The 17067-nt window shown below is 41.8% G+C and overlaps 1 protein-coding gene across 1 annotated transcript in view; it reads right to left on the bottom strand.

Moving 5' to 3' along the window:
• The window catches only part of IFNAR1 (interferon alpha and beta receptor subunit 1), a 29949-nt gene extending 13013 nt beyond the window's left edge, over window positions 1-16936 (bottom strand). The window contains 6 exon segments of the mRNA XM_056858215.1: window positions 551-668; window positions 1079-1217; window positions 2852-3003; window positions 4894-5084; window positions 6783-6906; window positions 16888-16936. Of these exon segments, the coding sequence (XP_056714193.1) occupies window positions 551-668; window positions 1079-1217; window positions 2852-3003; window positions 4894-5084; window positions 6783-6906; window positions 16888-16936 (773 nt within the window).
• Window positions 16937-17067: the final 131 nt, after the last annotated feature.

Here is a 17067-nt window from a genome sequence, read left to right as displayed (position 1 = left end):
AGCAAATGGAATCCCTGCTTGCAAACAGAGTTGGATGTGAACCAAGTTTTCAACCCATGATCCATCAAACCAATGCAACTAGAACCTATACATGGTTTCCCTTTTAATTATCAAGCACCCATCACTTAATTCTTTATCCTGATCCAGTGAGTTGCTTTTGACCTGGGGCACCCACATTAGTGATGGTGAACAACCACAGAGTTCTTTGAGCCATCACACACATGCACAACCTACACTTTAGTGTAGTAAGGAGCTTTTGGAAAGGGTAGCTACACTGCAGCAATGCAAGCCACTGTGTTCAAGGAGGTGCAGAAGTGCAAGATTGACTCTTAAAATGTGGCTGCAGTATCTGTGAATGTAAGTCATTATATGCATTTAGCTCACTTGCCTATTTGTATTTTTAGTCAATAATTTAATGTGGCTGGTCAAAGCAATACCCAGACCAGGAGGGACTTATGTTAACTTTGTTAGAAATCTTAAGCTGTGAAGATTCAACAAAAACAGCTGGGATGTAAAAGTTAAGTAAAACATTTGCATAAAAGATTCTTACTAGATCCACTGTACTGTGAAGCTTACACTTCCATTGTATAGATTATCCCAATACAAAATGCACTTCATATTCAAGGCATGAACATGAAGGTTTGTGGGAGCAGCCAGACCATCCAAAGCTATAAAGAGAAAAGAAAACAACAACCCAATAACATGTTTATTTAGATTCAGGAACGATGACAAAAAACTACAAAGAAAGTTACAATTTTATAGCAATCAAAAGGCCTACAGGGTTTGAGTTGGTTCCTGAAGTAGTTCCTCAGTGTGGCTTACCGACTGCTCCAAGACTGAGCGGGACTATGGGAGTGACCCCTGGTGCAACACAGACCAAACACTTAGTTATTTGTGAGTGTTTAACAGTGCAATCCAAAACAGAGTTACACTCTTTGAAGCCCACTGATTTAAAAGGGTACACCTACTTCAAACCACACTATGAACCATAGATTAGAGGTACTAAAGTTGGGTGAAAAAAATTAACTATTGATTTGAATGGTTAAGCTGAAAAATAAACCAAACAGTAAATCCATACCTTTGGGTGTTTTTGTACAGTATGTTTTGCTCCATAAGGCTTTATGATATTCTAGGCATGCTTTAACTTGCAAACAGTAAGTAGTATCTGGCTGAAGATCATAAAGGTTCTGCTCTGAAAAAACATCCTGGTATTGTTTCTGCAATGGAGACACAAGTTTTGTTGTTTTAATTGTGACTGCTTTAGACATTTCTTGCTATGTGTGTGTAAAGTGCCTTTAAGTCGCAGCCGACTTATGGCGACCCCTTTTTTGGGGTTTTCATGGCAAGAGACTAACAGAGGTGGTTTGCCAGTGCCTTCCTCTGCACAGCAACCCTGGTATTCCTTGGTGGTCCCCCATCCAAATACTAACCAGGGCTGACCCTGCTTAGCTTCTGAGATCTGATGAGAACAGGCTAGCCTGGGCCATCCAGGTCAGCTTGCTATACTGGTTCAGAATTTTTTTTTTTAGAGGCGACTCTTTATTGAATCAACAGAAGTAGGGTTGGTATTTTGTCAACAGAATGGATGCTACATCTCCAGAACAGTATACTTCATGGTTTTATTTACATGCTTGTAAGCTCTAGCCCTGCGGCAAACCCATAAACAGATTTCAGCAGACAGCAAATCCACAAAAGCAGTTTTATTGGTTAGAATCGACAGGTTTCAAAAGCCATATTCAAAAGGACACTAGTAAGGGTCAAAGGCAAGGCACATAGTATATAGGGGAGAGCAAAAAAGCCAGAAAACAAAGAATTGATTGTTTTTCTGGAGTTTTGATAAAAAAGGAAAGGAGAAGCGTAATGATCTTTTAACTGTTCAGCTGATAGGGTGTGATCCCAAGAGAATGCCTAGACAGTTTCCTTAAAGCTGACTGATTAGAGGGATGCTGCAGAGTAATGGTCTGTTTGTAGCGCTGATTAGATCACCTTAAAGTGACACAATGAGGTCTAGCTGGTCCCATTGTTAAGCCAGGCCCGCCTTTAGGCTAAGGGGACAGTCAGCTGCCAACCCCTTCCTGCCCAGGCTTGGAACAAAATAGTTCCCAATTTCTAAGGGGAATCCATTTTGGGTGAGCAGTGTCCTGCTCTGATGCCAGTCTTAGAGGCCCACTTACCTCCAATGGTAGGAGGAGTCTGACTGTAAAACAGCAGGAAAAGAGAAAGACCCAACATGAGATGGATTGACTCAATCAAGGAAGCCATGGCCCTCAGTTTAAAAGATTTGAGCAAGGCTGTTAATGATAGGATATTTCGGAGGACATTAATTCATAGGGTCATCATAAGTCGCAAGCTACTTGACAGTACTACACACACACAAAATAATGGTATGCTTCATGTGTAGCTTGCACTAAGGTTCTCACAAGTAATCCAACAAAGCTACAAAAAGCTGTGAGCCCAAATTCAAAACTCTCTTTTGCACAGTAACAAGAAATAAGCATTTTAATCTCATTTCTTTTCTCAACCCTATGTCAAGAGCAAGAACAACACTGGACAACAGCTTGGGCAGGTTGGAGCTATTCCACTGCATGAATGTGAAAAATCTATTTGAGCACACTGCTCAGCATTAAAAACAGTAGACATTTTAAGCACCCCATTTCTATGAATGCATACTCAGAAATCAATCCCACTGAGTTGGCACAGGACTGCAGTAATTAGAGATTTAGTACTCTCAACACAGAAACAAATACTAACATCACAAAGTGTGTAATGTATTAGAAAGCAATACATTATACCACTTAAGTCAAAGTAACAATGTAGCACATTAAAAGGTTCATGGAGATCAATGTAGCACCTCAGGTTTTGATGAGTTCTTCCAGATTGCTAGCTTGTAGGTTAAAATGTCATACATCCACATTCGTTTTGACTGGCCTTCTTCTGGATGTGTAATTTTGATGTTTAGATTTCCATCTGTTTCCAACAGCACTCCTGGAGGACCAATCTGAGCTGTTGACCAAGATTACAGACTTAAGTACAAATGTTCGCATTAATGATTGCTTTCAAAGTCTACATCTTCAAGTTGCAAGCTAACAAAGAACAAACAACACACTAGTCATTTACAAATATGAGAACCTGGTGTTAGTAAAATAATGTTTGTGAATATAATGCAGCCACCACTAACTCTGGTATTAGCATGACTACCAGATTCCGACTGAAAGCGATGACTATATATCTTCAAGTGTTCTGAGATAGGATACCACTAACATGCCTCTTCTCTCATTCCTCTGTCTAGCTCCTCCATCCTTCCTGTGTGATATGGCCAGCAGGACTCTTCTGAGTAGATGAGGAAGGATAATCAGAGAAGCAACTGGTGGAAATGGGGCTATCTGGGCTAGACTTTGGGATGGTATTCCAGGGCCCCAACTAAGGGACTCAGCAGTCGGACCCCAAAAGCAGACTGCAATTTTGCATTTGAAGTCTACATTGCCCTCTAAAGGGGGGAGGGGAATCATTATTAAGGCCAGAGTCTAAAACTGCTTAACTGCATCACTGAAGGGCCTGACCAGAAATTACATTTGTGCATACAGTTACAGCTATCTGTATGTGTAGTGGTACATCTGGTAATACAAGACCCATTGCCACCAGGAGGACAAAGAACCATCCCAATGATGCCTTCATTAAGCAGGCTGTCTTCCTCCTTTCCTTGTCCTACTGAACTATGCTTAGTTGAGCTGGTTGAAAGGGCTGATAGGGAGGAAAAGATACAGCAGGAGAGCTACCTCATAGCCTGATTGAGAGGGCAGAAAGGGATGAGTCAGTGCTCAGCTGTGGTGGCCCTTTCTTACATACCCAGGGTAATGGTGATTGCCACTTTGGGGTTAGGAAGGAATTTTCCTCCAGGCCAGATTGGCCAGGGACCTTGGAGGTTTTTTGACTTCCTCTGGCCATAGAGCAGGGGCCACTGGGGAAGGGGGGAGGAGTATGTAGTTGTGAATTTCCTGTGTTGTTCAGGGGGTTGGACTAGATGACCCTTAAGATCCCTTCCAGCTGTTTTTTCGACAGGGGGCCCATGAGAGAGTGCATCCTTCATTGCCACCACCACCCCTCATGCCCCCTGCACTGCTATGAGGCAGTCTGGGGTGTGTGTGTGAAAAGGAAAAGACAACATGATAAACGAAGGCTGTGGTGGGGTGCCACTTCTCAGCAGCTCATTATGGTGTTTATTAGCAATTAGAATTCTCCCACTGGAGGCCCTCTGTCACACCTTCCCTGGTATTCCTCTCCTTCTCATCCTCCACTTGTTTCTCCTTCCACCACTAATAGGCCCTGGCTTAGGGTCACAGCATCTGCTTTGCAAGCAGGCAGCCCCCACTGCAATCCTCAGCATCTCCTGCCACAGATTCTCTCACCACAGTTCTACAAAAGTAGAGGACCAACCTGCCAGTGGTACCAAAGTAAAACCCAAGTTGATGCTTTGGTAATTAAAAGGTAAAGGTCCCCTGTGCAAACACCGGGTCATTCCTGACCCATGGGGTGACGTCACATCCCGACATTTCCTAGGCAGACTTTGTTTTATGGGGTGGTTTGCCAGTGCCATCCCCAGTCATCTTCCCTTTACCCCCAGCAAGCTGGGTACTCATTTTACCGACCTTGGAAGGATGGAAGGCTGAGTCATCCTTGAGCCGGCTACCTGAAACCGACTTTCATTGGGATCGAACTCAGGTCGTGAGCAGAGCTTGGACTGCAGTACTGCAGCTTACCATTCTGCACCACGGGGCTCCTCATTTGGTAATTAGAAGCCATATAATTAAGCTACTAAACATTTGTAATTAGGCCTCAGCACTGCTCATAATCACATAACATGCAGAAGCAGACACACAAGGCACAGAGTCGTACCTGCAAGATAAGGACAAAAATTTAAAAAGGCCCATGGAGAACTCTCTTTCCCGGCTTCCACTCTTACACTCACATTACAGTAACTTAAATAATCTAGTTTCAGTAATGAGAGATCACATTCTGTGGAGACTACATTCTGACACTCCGGAACCACTCTCCAGTTTTCAAGGTTCATCTCATGTTCTGGCGTTCTGAAAGGTAACACAGAAGTTCTCAAATAATAAGTGTTGGTGATTCGGGAGGTAAATTTATTTGAGTCTTAATCCACACCACCTAGTGGCCAAAAACGTATATACGTCATGTTGGAACCATCCATTTGGTAGCACACATGGATTCTGAAACCTTGGTTGTCACCTGACACCCCTTGCCTCTTTCTAGTTGTGTGTGGTTCCATCTCACAGGGAGAGGTTGTCTGCAGAAACTGTTCGCCACCCACCCTCCCATTTAAATTCCTTCAAACCCTTACCTCCCCAGTGGCTCTTCATATTTAGCACATTAAGGGGCAAAGGGGAGGGATGCTGGTAGCAAGCCACCTTCCCCAAATTCACTGTTTCACCTAGTGAGTTACATCCTCCACAGCTACTCTGAGGCTACTGGATGGCATCTAGGGTTCCTCAGCCTGTATCTGTCTAATTAGACAGATACAGGCTACTACATAAGAGGAAGAGAAGCTCTAATTAGACAGACACAGGCTACTACATAAGAGGAAGAGAAGCTCCTTTGGACTGGGGCCCCCCTCCCACCCATTACACAAAGTGAAGGAGATTCTCTCAGACTTGCAAATCTAATCAAGAGGCAATGATGGTGTGGAAATGAAATTGAGATAGGGTCTCTCACAGACACACACCCTTCTCGCCTTAGCCCACATCCAGGAGCAGCAGCTTCTTCTTTGCAGCAAATTGCTTGGAAGAGTGAACAGCCTCTGCTGAACAGTCTGGTAGAACGCAAAGGATCCAGACAGCCAGGTTACAGAGGCATACAGAAGATGTTTTTTCTTATCAATTGTGAATATATTCAGCAAGTTAAGCTTGTATTCTGTTTGAAACTTGGTCTTAAAATGCCATCCCTGCATATCCCATTCTGACTTTCTGAAGCACATGTCTGCTTTAAAAAAAATTAAGTTGGCTGCTACTTAGGAAAATAAGGGAAGTCCAGTGGTACCTTAAAGACTAATAGCATTTATTTCAATATGAACTTTTGTGAGTCACAGCTCACTTCTTCAGATATATGAAGAGAAAATCACAACAAGAACTCTTCTTAAGGGGAAGACTATGGGAGGGGGAGCCAAGGTGGAGAAGCTGATGCTGAATTACAACTCTTCAAGAATTTCAACACTACATGCCAACCTGGTGAAAACAGAAACTGGAATTTCCTTCCTTACAATAATCTCTAGCAGCTCTGCAGGATCCACTTTCTAGAAAAAGTAATTGGCTGTTTTTAACCCGTTTTATCAGACTGTAACCATGGCTTAGTATTGGTTAATTTTCAATTAAACCATTTATCCAATTTGATCACTTTGCATATTTGTTTGAACCTCTGACCTCTTTTACCATCCATTGTGTGCAGCTGCCATTTCTGTTGATTTATGACAGGATTCCCACCTAACCTTTCTACCTCAACTATTCCCTTTTCCCCTTCATTGGTAATTTACACTTTACTCACGCCAAGCCTCTCTTGCCTCAGTTTCCCCCACCTAAATCTTCCCCTTACAAAGAACTCCCGGTATAAATAAAATGTTGTTAGCCTTCAAAATACCACTATACGTTCGTTTTATTTTGTTATGATAGACTAATATAGCTGCCCCTTTGCTACTTAGACACATCCCAAAAATATCAGCAGCTTTTACAAACGCTTCTCAATTGTGAATTAAAAATAACCTGGTAACTTACTCTTCATACCGTGCTGAAAAGGTTACACTGAGGCCACATGAGTTTTCCCAGTCCCATTTCAGAGTGATGTTCGTGTTAACAACAAGTACGGTAACATTCTGAGGAGGCTCCAGACATGATAACCCTATAGATATTTAGGAGAGAAACAGAGAACATTATGTTCAAAATTTGCTCCACTATGGAAAGGAGCCATTGCAGACTGTAACTGTGTGGGCCCAAAAAAGTTAAAGCCACACCTTCTGCCATATTTCATGCAACAGACCGCTCTCTGTATAACATAATGATAAGTCACCCAAGCACATACCAGAGGGCTTCCCCAAGTGTAATGTGCCAAACAGCACTAAAAGTTCTGGTCCAATGCAAGAGCTCATTCAACTGCTCTAGAATAGTACACTCAGAACCCAATGGAAGACTGTGGCTGTTCCCGCACTTATATTAAGAGTTTGAAAACGTTATAAAAAATACTGTTTGCACTTTCTATGTAATCCCAGCAATGTATTAAGAGTTTGAAAACGTTATAAAAAATACTGTTCGCACTTTCTATGTATTCCCAGCAATGTATTAAGAGTTTGAAAACATTATAAAAAATACTGTTCGTGCTTTGTTTGGCCTCTTTAGCTGTGGAGACGTCTTCCAACCATTTATAAGCCGTGGTATCCAAAAACCCTTTTAAAGCGATGTTTTTTAAAACATTTTCAAACTCTTAATACATTGCTGGGAATACAAAGTGCGGTAACCCTATTTTAGTTCCCCAGGATGCTCATATACCAACTTCAACAAGAATATAATGTATGAAATTGCTGAACCAGAATTTATTAGAACACCTGTCTGACATATCCTGTATTCTAGGTTTCTTTCCCAGTACAGCTGGAAAACTAGTACAGCTAGATAGATAACTGTTTTCATTGATGGGCCTCTTTGAATATCTCTGGAATCTGCACAGAAATGTCATTATCATCTATTTTATTTATACTCCTTTTTCTCCAATGGGGACCCAAAGCAGCTTACATTATTCTCTTCTCCTCCATTTTATACTCACAACAACCCTGTGAGTATGTGTGACTGGCCGAGGTCACCCACACAGAAAGTTTCCATGGCAGAGCGGAGATTCAAACCTGCATCTCTCAGATCCTAATCTGACACTAACCATGGCACAAGTACCACCCCTTGCATTTCATGGCCCTACTGTTTAATGCTGTTTTTTAATCTTTCCTGTGTACCCAGATGTGTGTGGTTATATATAAATCTAGATGCACAATATCCCCCCAACTGCTTCATTCTTATTGCTCCTCTGCTGTAAGGTGCCACAAGGCTCCTTAGTTCATACTTTATGGAAGCTCACTAAAAAGCTCCACCTCATCTTGATTTTCATATTGGCCAAACTAGACCCAGCGCAGGACACAATGTGGTGCTCCTCCTCCTTGTGTATTGGTGAAAGTCCAGGTTGCTGATGGCCTGGGAGGCTATCCCTGCCCCAAGCAAGGGACAGACCTCATCCCATGCAGGGCGAGTGGAAGCCAACAATTCCCGCATTCCCCTCTTAGTGGGAGGGCAGAGCCGGGGTGGAGCTCTTTACCAGGGCCATTATTGCCTCCCAGTCTACTCCTGGGAAAGAAGCTCAGAGGATGACCTTGAACTAGTCATTCTCAGCTGAATCTTATGGCTTGGTTAGAGCCATTAAGGCACAGGCTGAAGGATATCAGCAGCTGCCACCATGCCTTTCGTCATACATGACAGACTAAGGCACAGTGTTCATAGGCCAAGTATACAGGGCAAAACCAAATTCCCAATTGTATGCTGCCCTGAGCTCCTTGGAGAAAGGGTGGGGGCAATGGTGCCAGACAGCTGCTTTGAAGATCACAAAGGGTTGCTGAGCTTCTGTTTCTTCCAGCAGGTGCTGGCAGGTTGGAGGAGATGCTCTGGTTTCAAAGGCGACAGCAGTAGTGAATATTAGTTGCTGGAGAAAGCAGCAAAAGACAGCATTCCATTTTGGGCCAATTCACATGCCTGAAATATTATCATTGCCCCATGCACCGTGATCCAACAGTGGTATTATTATGGTGAAACACTGTGGAATGCAGCCCTCAGCAAGAGGATGAACTAAACATAAAAAATGCAAGCTACAAATCAGACACTACATAAAATGGCTTGCAGGAGAGTACACAGGGCTTGATACCATTTATCTTATTACTATAGCAGATATCCCATATCTGGAAGGGCTGAGTGCTAAAATGGACCAAGAGATGCAGCAGGAAAGAACACCTGGTATAAGGAGTAAGAACATAAGAAAAGTCATGCTGGATCAGACCAAGGCCCATCAAGTCCAGCAGTCTGTTCACACAGTGGCCAACCAGGTACCTCTAGGAAGCCCACAAACAAGACGACTGCAGCAGCATCCTGTGTTCCACAGCACCTAATATAATAGGCATGCTCCTCTGACACTAGAGAGAATAGGTATGCATCACGACTACTATTCATTTTGACTAGTAACCATGGATAGTCTTATCCTCCATGAAGATGTCCACTTCCCTCTTAAAGCCTTCCAAATCTATCACCACTTCCTGGGGGGCAGGGAGTTTCACAATTTAACCATGCGTTGTGTGAAAAAATACTTCCTTTTATCTATTTTGAATCTCTCACTCTCCAGTGTCAGCATAGTTATTAGTTTAGCATACTTCAGACACTGATCTGTCCTAAGGAAAAGTCCCAAATCGTTAGTGATTTAGCTGTTAGTTGTGACGTTTGTGAGTTTATTGCAGATAAAATCTCTGGGACCTTGCTTCCAATTTTGATGCAAATAGTGTAACAGTGGCTCCATTGGGAGTATCTGGTCCTTTTTTGGACCGCTTCTGCCAGTTCATACTTTGGAGGTATGCACCAAAATCTCAACAAGAATTTAAAAAGCTCTGCACTGATATGTGAAAAGTTAATTATTTGCAGGTGAAAGGATTTCTGTCCACAGACCTGGCATTCTCATCTCCTCCGTCCTTCAGGAACACCATTTTTGTGCTGCTTTGGAAGAGGAAGTTGAGAAAGTTGCACTCTGTGGGTGAAAAGATTCTACCCACAAACGACTCCAGTGGGTCCAAGCCAAAGGGAGGAGAAGAGAGATGAAACCGGGGGGGGGGGGGTACGGGACATCAGTGGGATTCTACTCAGTATATATGTGGAGAGAAAGAAGAGGAAGCAAAGAAAGCAGAACTATATAAAAATGGCAAGGTGCCAAAAACAAAGTAATCGAGTGAATGCCCCCATGCACTAAAAAGGCCAAATGAAAAAAACATTGTACAAGAAATCAGGCCCATAAGAGACCATTTTAAAAAGCTAGGTGGGCAGTGTTCATTGCACTGAAGTCAGCAATAATACTAGAAAACAATGGTGGGACAGAGTCTATCAGGAGTATAGTAGGAATATACTATATACTATTCAGTGTGTATGTGTTAAACAAAATCCAAAGTCCTTCAGGGTTTCCAAAGCAAAACATCATTTTGATATAAACAAATTGATACATGCCAGTATTACTCAGGCAAACAATTTAGTTGTGAGGACACTGGTGGATTATTTCAAAAAACTCCACTTGAACACTAAGTATATTATTTAAATACAATGGATCATATAACACAACAAACCTATATCCCAGTGAATAGTCCATGTCAGTCTCTGGGCAGTACATGTATATACATTGGGAGCAACTGGGTCGTGAATGCAGCAAGTAGAAAATTAAAACTGAAATCAAGAATATGCTATGTAATTTAACTTTGCTAATCCAACAAATAAATCCACATTCTCTAAAATATAGACGTGAGAAATATTGCATTTAGTTTAAATAAAAGCAAACAATTTTTTTTTAAAAAGGAAGAAAGCCCAAAGAATATTCTAAGGTAACAGTAGGAATCTAATGAATGCATTATATAATTACATGCAACACTGCAGGTAACAGCAAATATCACATAACTGTGTCTATCATACCAGTATATTCAAAGTAGGGACGGTTAATGCGAGAGAATCTGTAAAGTCAATGTTGTGATTTTGCCTTCAATATTGCCTTCAATATGGTATAGCAATCAAACGTCACATAGCTGCAGTCTGTGCCTTACCATTACATAGTTAAGGGAAAACTTCAGTATAATGCATCCTTGTAGTAATTACTCCAAAACATTTATCATTCCTGAATGGAAGGTAAGAGATCAGCTTGCATTTGAAATAACCAAGTATTTCTGTGCAAGAGATTGGTCCAAACCAATAACTGAAAACAATAGCCACATAATAACATTCATTATGACAAAGCAAAATGACACACAGAGTTCTAGAGAACTCAAATGCTTACATATTGTTTTGGGTCATTTTGATTGGTCTTCTTAAGAGTAAACTGTGGCTTTTGCTTTTTTAAAGGAGTTGCCAGTAGAAAGAATTTAGATCAGAGAAGCAGGGTGTGAGGGTATGTAATTGATCCTTTTGCTGCCTGCAGCTCTTCTACACCGAACTGTACCTTCACTAGCTTCCCCAACTCTCTCAATTCAGAACATGGGCAAACACCAAGGAGGACATGAGCAGATGAAGAAGTGTAATTTGGAGCAAAGAAGCTAGAGACTGAAAAACAGCTAAGTGTTGCACCAAACTGCCCCCACCAAGCTGTTAAAAAATGAGCACCAATTGGCTTTAATATCTATATTCAAGTGCAGGTAGCTTCTTATGTCCTGGCAAAGAACATGAGGAGGTGGAACAGGAAACAGCCATAAAACATACCATAACATAAAAGCTTGCGAAAACAGAAGTGAGAAATGCAGGCTTCTGTTAACTTCTTTCAACATTCTGTATCCTATTTTTAAAATACACATGCCAAGTCAAAGTTTGATTTGAAAAACATTTAAATTGGGTTCCAAATTGGAAAAGAACGGTATCATTTCAACTACACATCCAGTTCTTAGGTTCCCTTATGTTATGTCCATTTCTCTACTCAGGTCTTGTGGGGAAAAGCCAATTAATTCTCTGCAAATACTCAGCACAAGATTTTTAACTAAACCCATGACAAGGTTAAAATCAGCGATGATGTGCACAACAGATATTCTGTGTGCATAGCTCCAACTAGAAACAGGATGGAGGAGGAGGATGGTGGAGGAGATTCTCTCTTTCAGAAATACATTTATATCTATTAAGCAATACCTAAATCATGTTTAAGGACACTCACTTTAAATGTTTAAGTTATATGCATACTTATTGGCAGCACGCCTTACTAGCTGAAAGACAACATTAGTTGTTTCTAAGACTCATTTCTTATTGCTATAAAAATACTTTAAAGTAACTAAATAAGCTGGCTTTCCACAAACTATGCAAGACTGAATTATTCAAGAGGGCTTCTCTGCACAGGCAACAGAGTTGCACTGTACTATATGTTTCACAAAGTTACTTGGATAAATTATTAGGGGCTGTGGTCTGTACTACTGTGTATAGCTTGCTGAAACTAGGATCCTACTATGCAATTTTTGCATCATTTAATGTTTCGTGTTAATAATTATGCTTTGGTTGAGTTCTGTTTTTAGATTTCAGGTTGGTTTTACCACCCTAATTCCTATTGCTTTGTCTATTGAATGTCCCATCCTGCCATTTGTATTGAATCACTCTGTATAATCTGCCTTGAGTCCAAGTGAGAAAGATGGTCTATAAATAACATAATTAAATAAAAAATAAATAAATAACATTTACTATTGACTACTTACACTGCTGGTATAAACATTATTAAGCAAATACACTTGTCCAAAAAAGCGAGTTTTTCTTACAAACTCAATTTCATATTTGGTAGAGGAAAGAATCCCAAGCAAGTTATTTTTGGGAGAAAAAGGCAGACTTCCAAGTAGCAACAAAACAAGCATATGCAGTTAAGTCGATTAGTGATACTATGAGAGTCACTGAAAAGATCTGATAAAATGAAGCTGATGTGAGTTTATAAATCCCATCTTGAATAATGTTTTCAGAAGAGATTTGTGTCAGGTTTGTCAGGCCCTGCCTCACGGCCTTAGCCTGACACTGCTCCTCACAGGCTCTTGCTTCGAGTAGGCCAGGGTTTGGCTCGGAGTCAAGGCCCCGGTCATGTGCTCCTGGTTCTTATGCCTTTGTACAGTATCTGTATCCTGTGTTCTGTGCTCAGTATGGTATGCCTATCCTGTTTACCACAATCACCCCAGCTGCATAGCCATGTAATGTCTATAGCTACCCTGAGAAAGCTCATCATGGATTGTAGCTATCTGTGTACTTCGCCCTATCCATCTTTGAAGTCTGCATTGCATTTTAACCATGTACTCTTGCCTTGATTCCTCATTAGTAGCCTTGAATGCCCTGGAGGCAGCCAGCTTCTTACTTTGTCTAATTTTGCTCCTAATAAAGTCTTAACTGCTTCAGAGCCTTCGCCTGGTGGGTTTTGCTTGAAGGATGCTAAAGACAAACCTCTGAGTCTGACAAGGTTCAAGTCAAAATTAATAGAACAAGCCTACTAGAAAGCCAACTGCCATCCAGTTGAAACTCTTAACTTCAAGGGAAGATACCAGTTTCACACAGAACACCGCTTCCTAATTATCCCACCATGTGACCCACTGCTCAAGAACAATAGGAAAGCCAGGGCCAATGTCTCCCACCCCAAAGATCCCCCACCATCCAAATAGAAAGAGACCCCTCCATGAGAAACAGGGGCTCTCAAGAAGGCATCCCCTCCTCAACACTTTTGACAACACTGTGCAGCTAGAAAAATAACCAAGTTGTTTATTGACTAGAGCCTAAACAGGAAGAAGGAAAAAATGCTTAGGAAAATAGACAACAAACGAATCTGCAGCAAACATATAATAACTGGGTAAGAGGGTTCTTTTACAATAGGCATTCCTGTGCACACACGCCACCCCCATAAAACTGATAACAGAAAACAGTTCTATTTAACAGATACACTGCTCCCAATTGTGAAAACACAAGTGCAAGAGATTCTACATAAACTGACGCTCTCCCACTTGTTTGCTTTTAATTAATTTTATATATATGTATTGCTTTAAAAAGTAAATGTATATATTTTTAATTATTCATCACTTTGAGGACAGAAAGGCAACATAAAAATGTTTTTAAATAAAGAGTTCACCCAGGATATACAAGAAATGAAGGAAATCTGAAGATAACTGTAGTTCTTACCAAAAGACTGCCAAGTTATTTGTCAGTGTATATAGTTCCAGAAATTCATAGGGGGAAAAGCCAAGTTCTTGCCCCTAAGCAGTTTACAATCTAAAATGGACAATGCAAGGTTAAGGAGGAATGAAAGTAGGCATATGTAAATTGCATATACCTAAAACCTGGCTAAGGTTTGGAATGAGGATTATGGCAAAGGCTACATGGGAAAGGTTGGTTTTGAGGAGGGATCTGTAGGGAGAAAAATAGCACTACATGTATTCTACCTGTTTCTTCATGCAATAGCTGTGGAATCTGTCCGTATATTTGATTTTTTAAATAATGAAGGACTCCTAGAAGTACTCAGCACAGAAGAGGGTTGGGCAAGCAGTTAAAAGACATCACTATTGGCATCTGTAGCTACATACATCTTTTCATATCTTGTCTGTGGGATACAAGGAAAACAATCACTAATAAACCTGTACGGAGGCAGTCTGTAGTATGACCGGTGTTGGGACCGGTACTTTTCAACCTGTTCATCAATGACCTGGAGTTGGGGTTACACAGTGAAGTAGCCAAGTTTGCAGATGACACCAAATTATTTAGGTGGTTAAAACAAAATCGGACTGTGAAGAGCTCCAGAAGGATCTCTGCGTACTGGAAGAATGGGCATTAAAATGGCAAATGAGATTCAGTGTGAGCAAGGGCAAAGTGATGCATATTGGGGCAAAAAATCCCAACTTCACATATACACTGATGGGATCTGTGCTGGCAGCGACAGACCAAGAAAGGGATCTTGGGGTGGTAGTGGATAGCTCAATGAAGATGTCAACCCAGTGTGCGGCTGCTGTAAAAAAGGCAAATTCCATGCTGGCCATTAGACGAGGAATAGAGAATAAAACTGCTCATATCATACTGCCCTTGTACAAATCTATGGTGAGACCACACTTGGAATACCGTGTACAGTTCTGGTCACCACACCTAAAAAAGGATATTACAGAGCTTGAGAAGGTGCATAAAAGAGCAACCAAAATGATTAAGGGACTAGAGCAACTGTCCTATGGGGAGCGGTTAGGACACTTAGGGCTGTTTAGCTTGGAAAGAAGGCGGCTAAGGGGAGACATGATAGAGGTCTATAAAATTACGCATGGTTTGGAGAGAGTGAACAGGGAGAAGTTTTTCTCCCTCTCCCATAATACTAGAACACGGGGTCATCTGCTAAAGCTGGAGAGTGAGAGATTCAAAACAGATAAAAGGAAATATTTTTTCACACAACGCATAGTTTAATTGTGGAACTCCCCGCCCCAGGATGTGGTGATGGCTGCCAGCTTGGAAGGCTTTAAGAGGGGAATGGATATATTCATGGAGGAGAGGGATATTCATGGTTATTAGTTAGAATGGATACTGGTCATGCTGCATACCTATTCTCTCTAGTATCAGAGGAGCATGCCTATTATTTTGGGTGCGGTGGAACACAGGCAGGATGGTGCTGCTGCACTCGTCTTGTTTGTGGCTTCCTAAATGCACCTGATTGGCCACTGTGTGAACAGACTGCTGAACTTGATGGGCCTTGGTCTGATCCAGCAGGGCCTTTCTTATGTTTTTCTTATGTTCTTATGAGTAGAGTTTTGCAGAAGCTTGTGTCTTGGTTTCAACCCTGCTTTCAACTTCTGCTTTATTTTACTGGAACGTGCAGATTTATGCACATCGTTATGATTATGGCTAACTTAGAAATTCACAATCATAAACACACTTGCTGACTCAGTATCCAGAAAGTCACCACAACAAACCACATGGCCGAGACAGGAAATCAATTAGGGCCAATTCTTGGAAGCCCTGGCTTATCAACATGCACTACCGCTTGATATCTAAACCAATTAGCACAACAAAGCTACTCTTCTTCCTGGAGATAATTACAGTGGGTAGCCGTGTTAGTCTGTCTGCAGTAGTAGAAAAGAGCATGAGTCCAGTAGCACCTTAAAGACTAACAAAAATATTTTCTGCAAATTTAAGAGTAGCAGTTCTCTTACAAAGGAATTTCAAAGGGAGATTGGAAAGAGAAACTGCTGAATTACAGTTGATATTCAAACTAAAGTCAATGCATTGACCTGGGCTGAATAAAGACCTTGCATTCATGGCTCATTACCAATGCTGATTTTTCCACACCCATCTCTCCCCTGGACAGCACAGACTCTTCTGTACACCACACCTAATCCCATCACGCCTGCTATGTACATACTGTTAATATTTACATTCTAATGCTTGTCTGAATTCACTCTCCTCTACTTAAAGACAGATGGATTCACATTCTAGCTGTATCTGAAGAAGTGAACCTACAAGAACCAAGGAAAGGGGAACTCTAGGAAGAAGTAGAAAAGAGCAAGAGTCCAGTAGCACCTTAAAGACTAACAAAAATATTTTCTGGCAGGGTATGAGCTTTCGTTTCTACTTCTTCCTAGAGTTCCCCTTTCCTTGGTTCTTGTAGGTTATCCGGGCTGTGTGACCGTGGTCTTGGTATTTTCTTTCCTGACGTTTCGCCAGCACCTGTGGCAGGCATCTTCAGAGGAGTAACACTGAACATACCACACCGTCATTAGCACATTATCTTGATACTTACAGGACAATGCTTTGCCCATTACCTTTAATACTTTGCAGGACAATGACTCAGCTCAAACCCAACCCCTTTCTGACTATATATTACTCTTCCTACACACTTGACACTGTCCTTCAGTGTGACTCCTCTGAAGATGCCTGCCACAGCTGCGGGCGAAACGTCAGGAAAGAAAATACCAAGACCACGGTTACACAGCCCGGATAACCTACAAGAACCGATGAACTCCGACCGTGAAAGCCTTCGACAATATTCCTGTTTGCCTTAGACCCGATTACCAAGGCCATATGAGAAGACTGCATGCTGCCACCATCACCCGTTGCTACAGTTGTGTGCTTTCGGCCCACGTCCGACCTTCGCGTAGCAACGGCACAAGCAGCACCTCTAGCACCTTCCACGGCATTTCGAACCCCCCGACGTCACGAAGAGTCTGGAAAACAGCTGCGCCCCCCTTCAACGTCTCCCAACGGCCGCCCCAAACTCGCGCTTCCCTAACGGTCTTCTTCTCCCCCGCGCCTGCGCCCTCGCTCCCGA

This window comes from Euleptes europaea, chromosome 12 (genome assembly GCF_029931775.1).
Source record: "Euleptes europaea isolate rEulEur1 chromosome 12, rEulEur1.hap1, whole genome shotgun sequence".
NCBI lineage: Eukaryota > Metazoa > Chordata > Lepidosauria > Squamata > Sphaerodactylidae > Euleptes > Euleptes europaea.
This window is presented reverse-complemented; position numbering and strand designations above follow the sequence as displayed.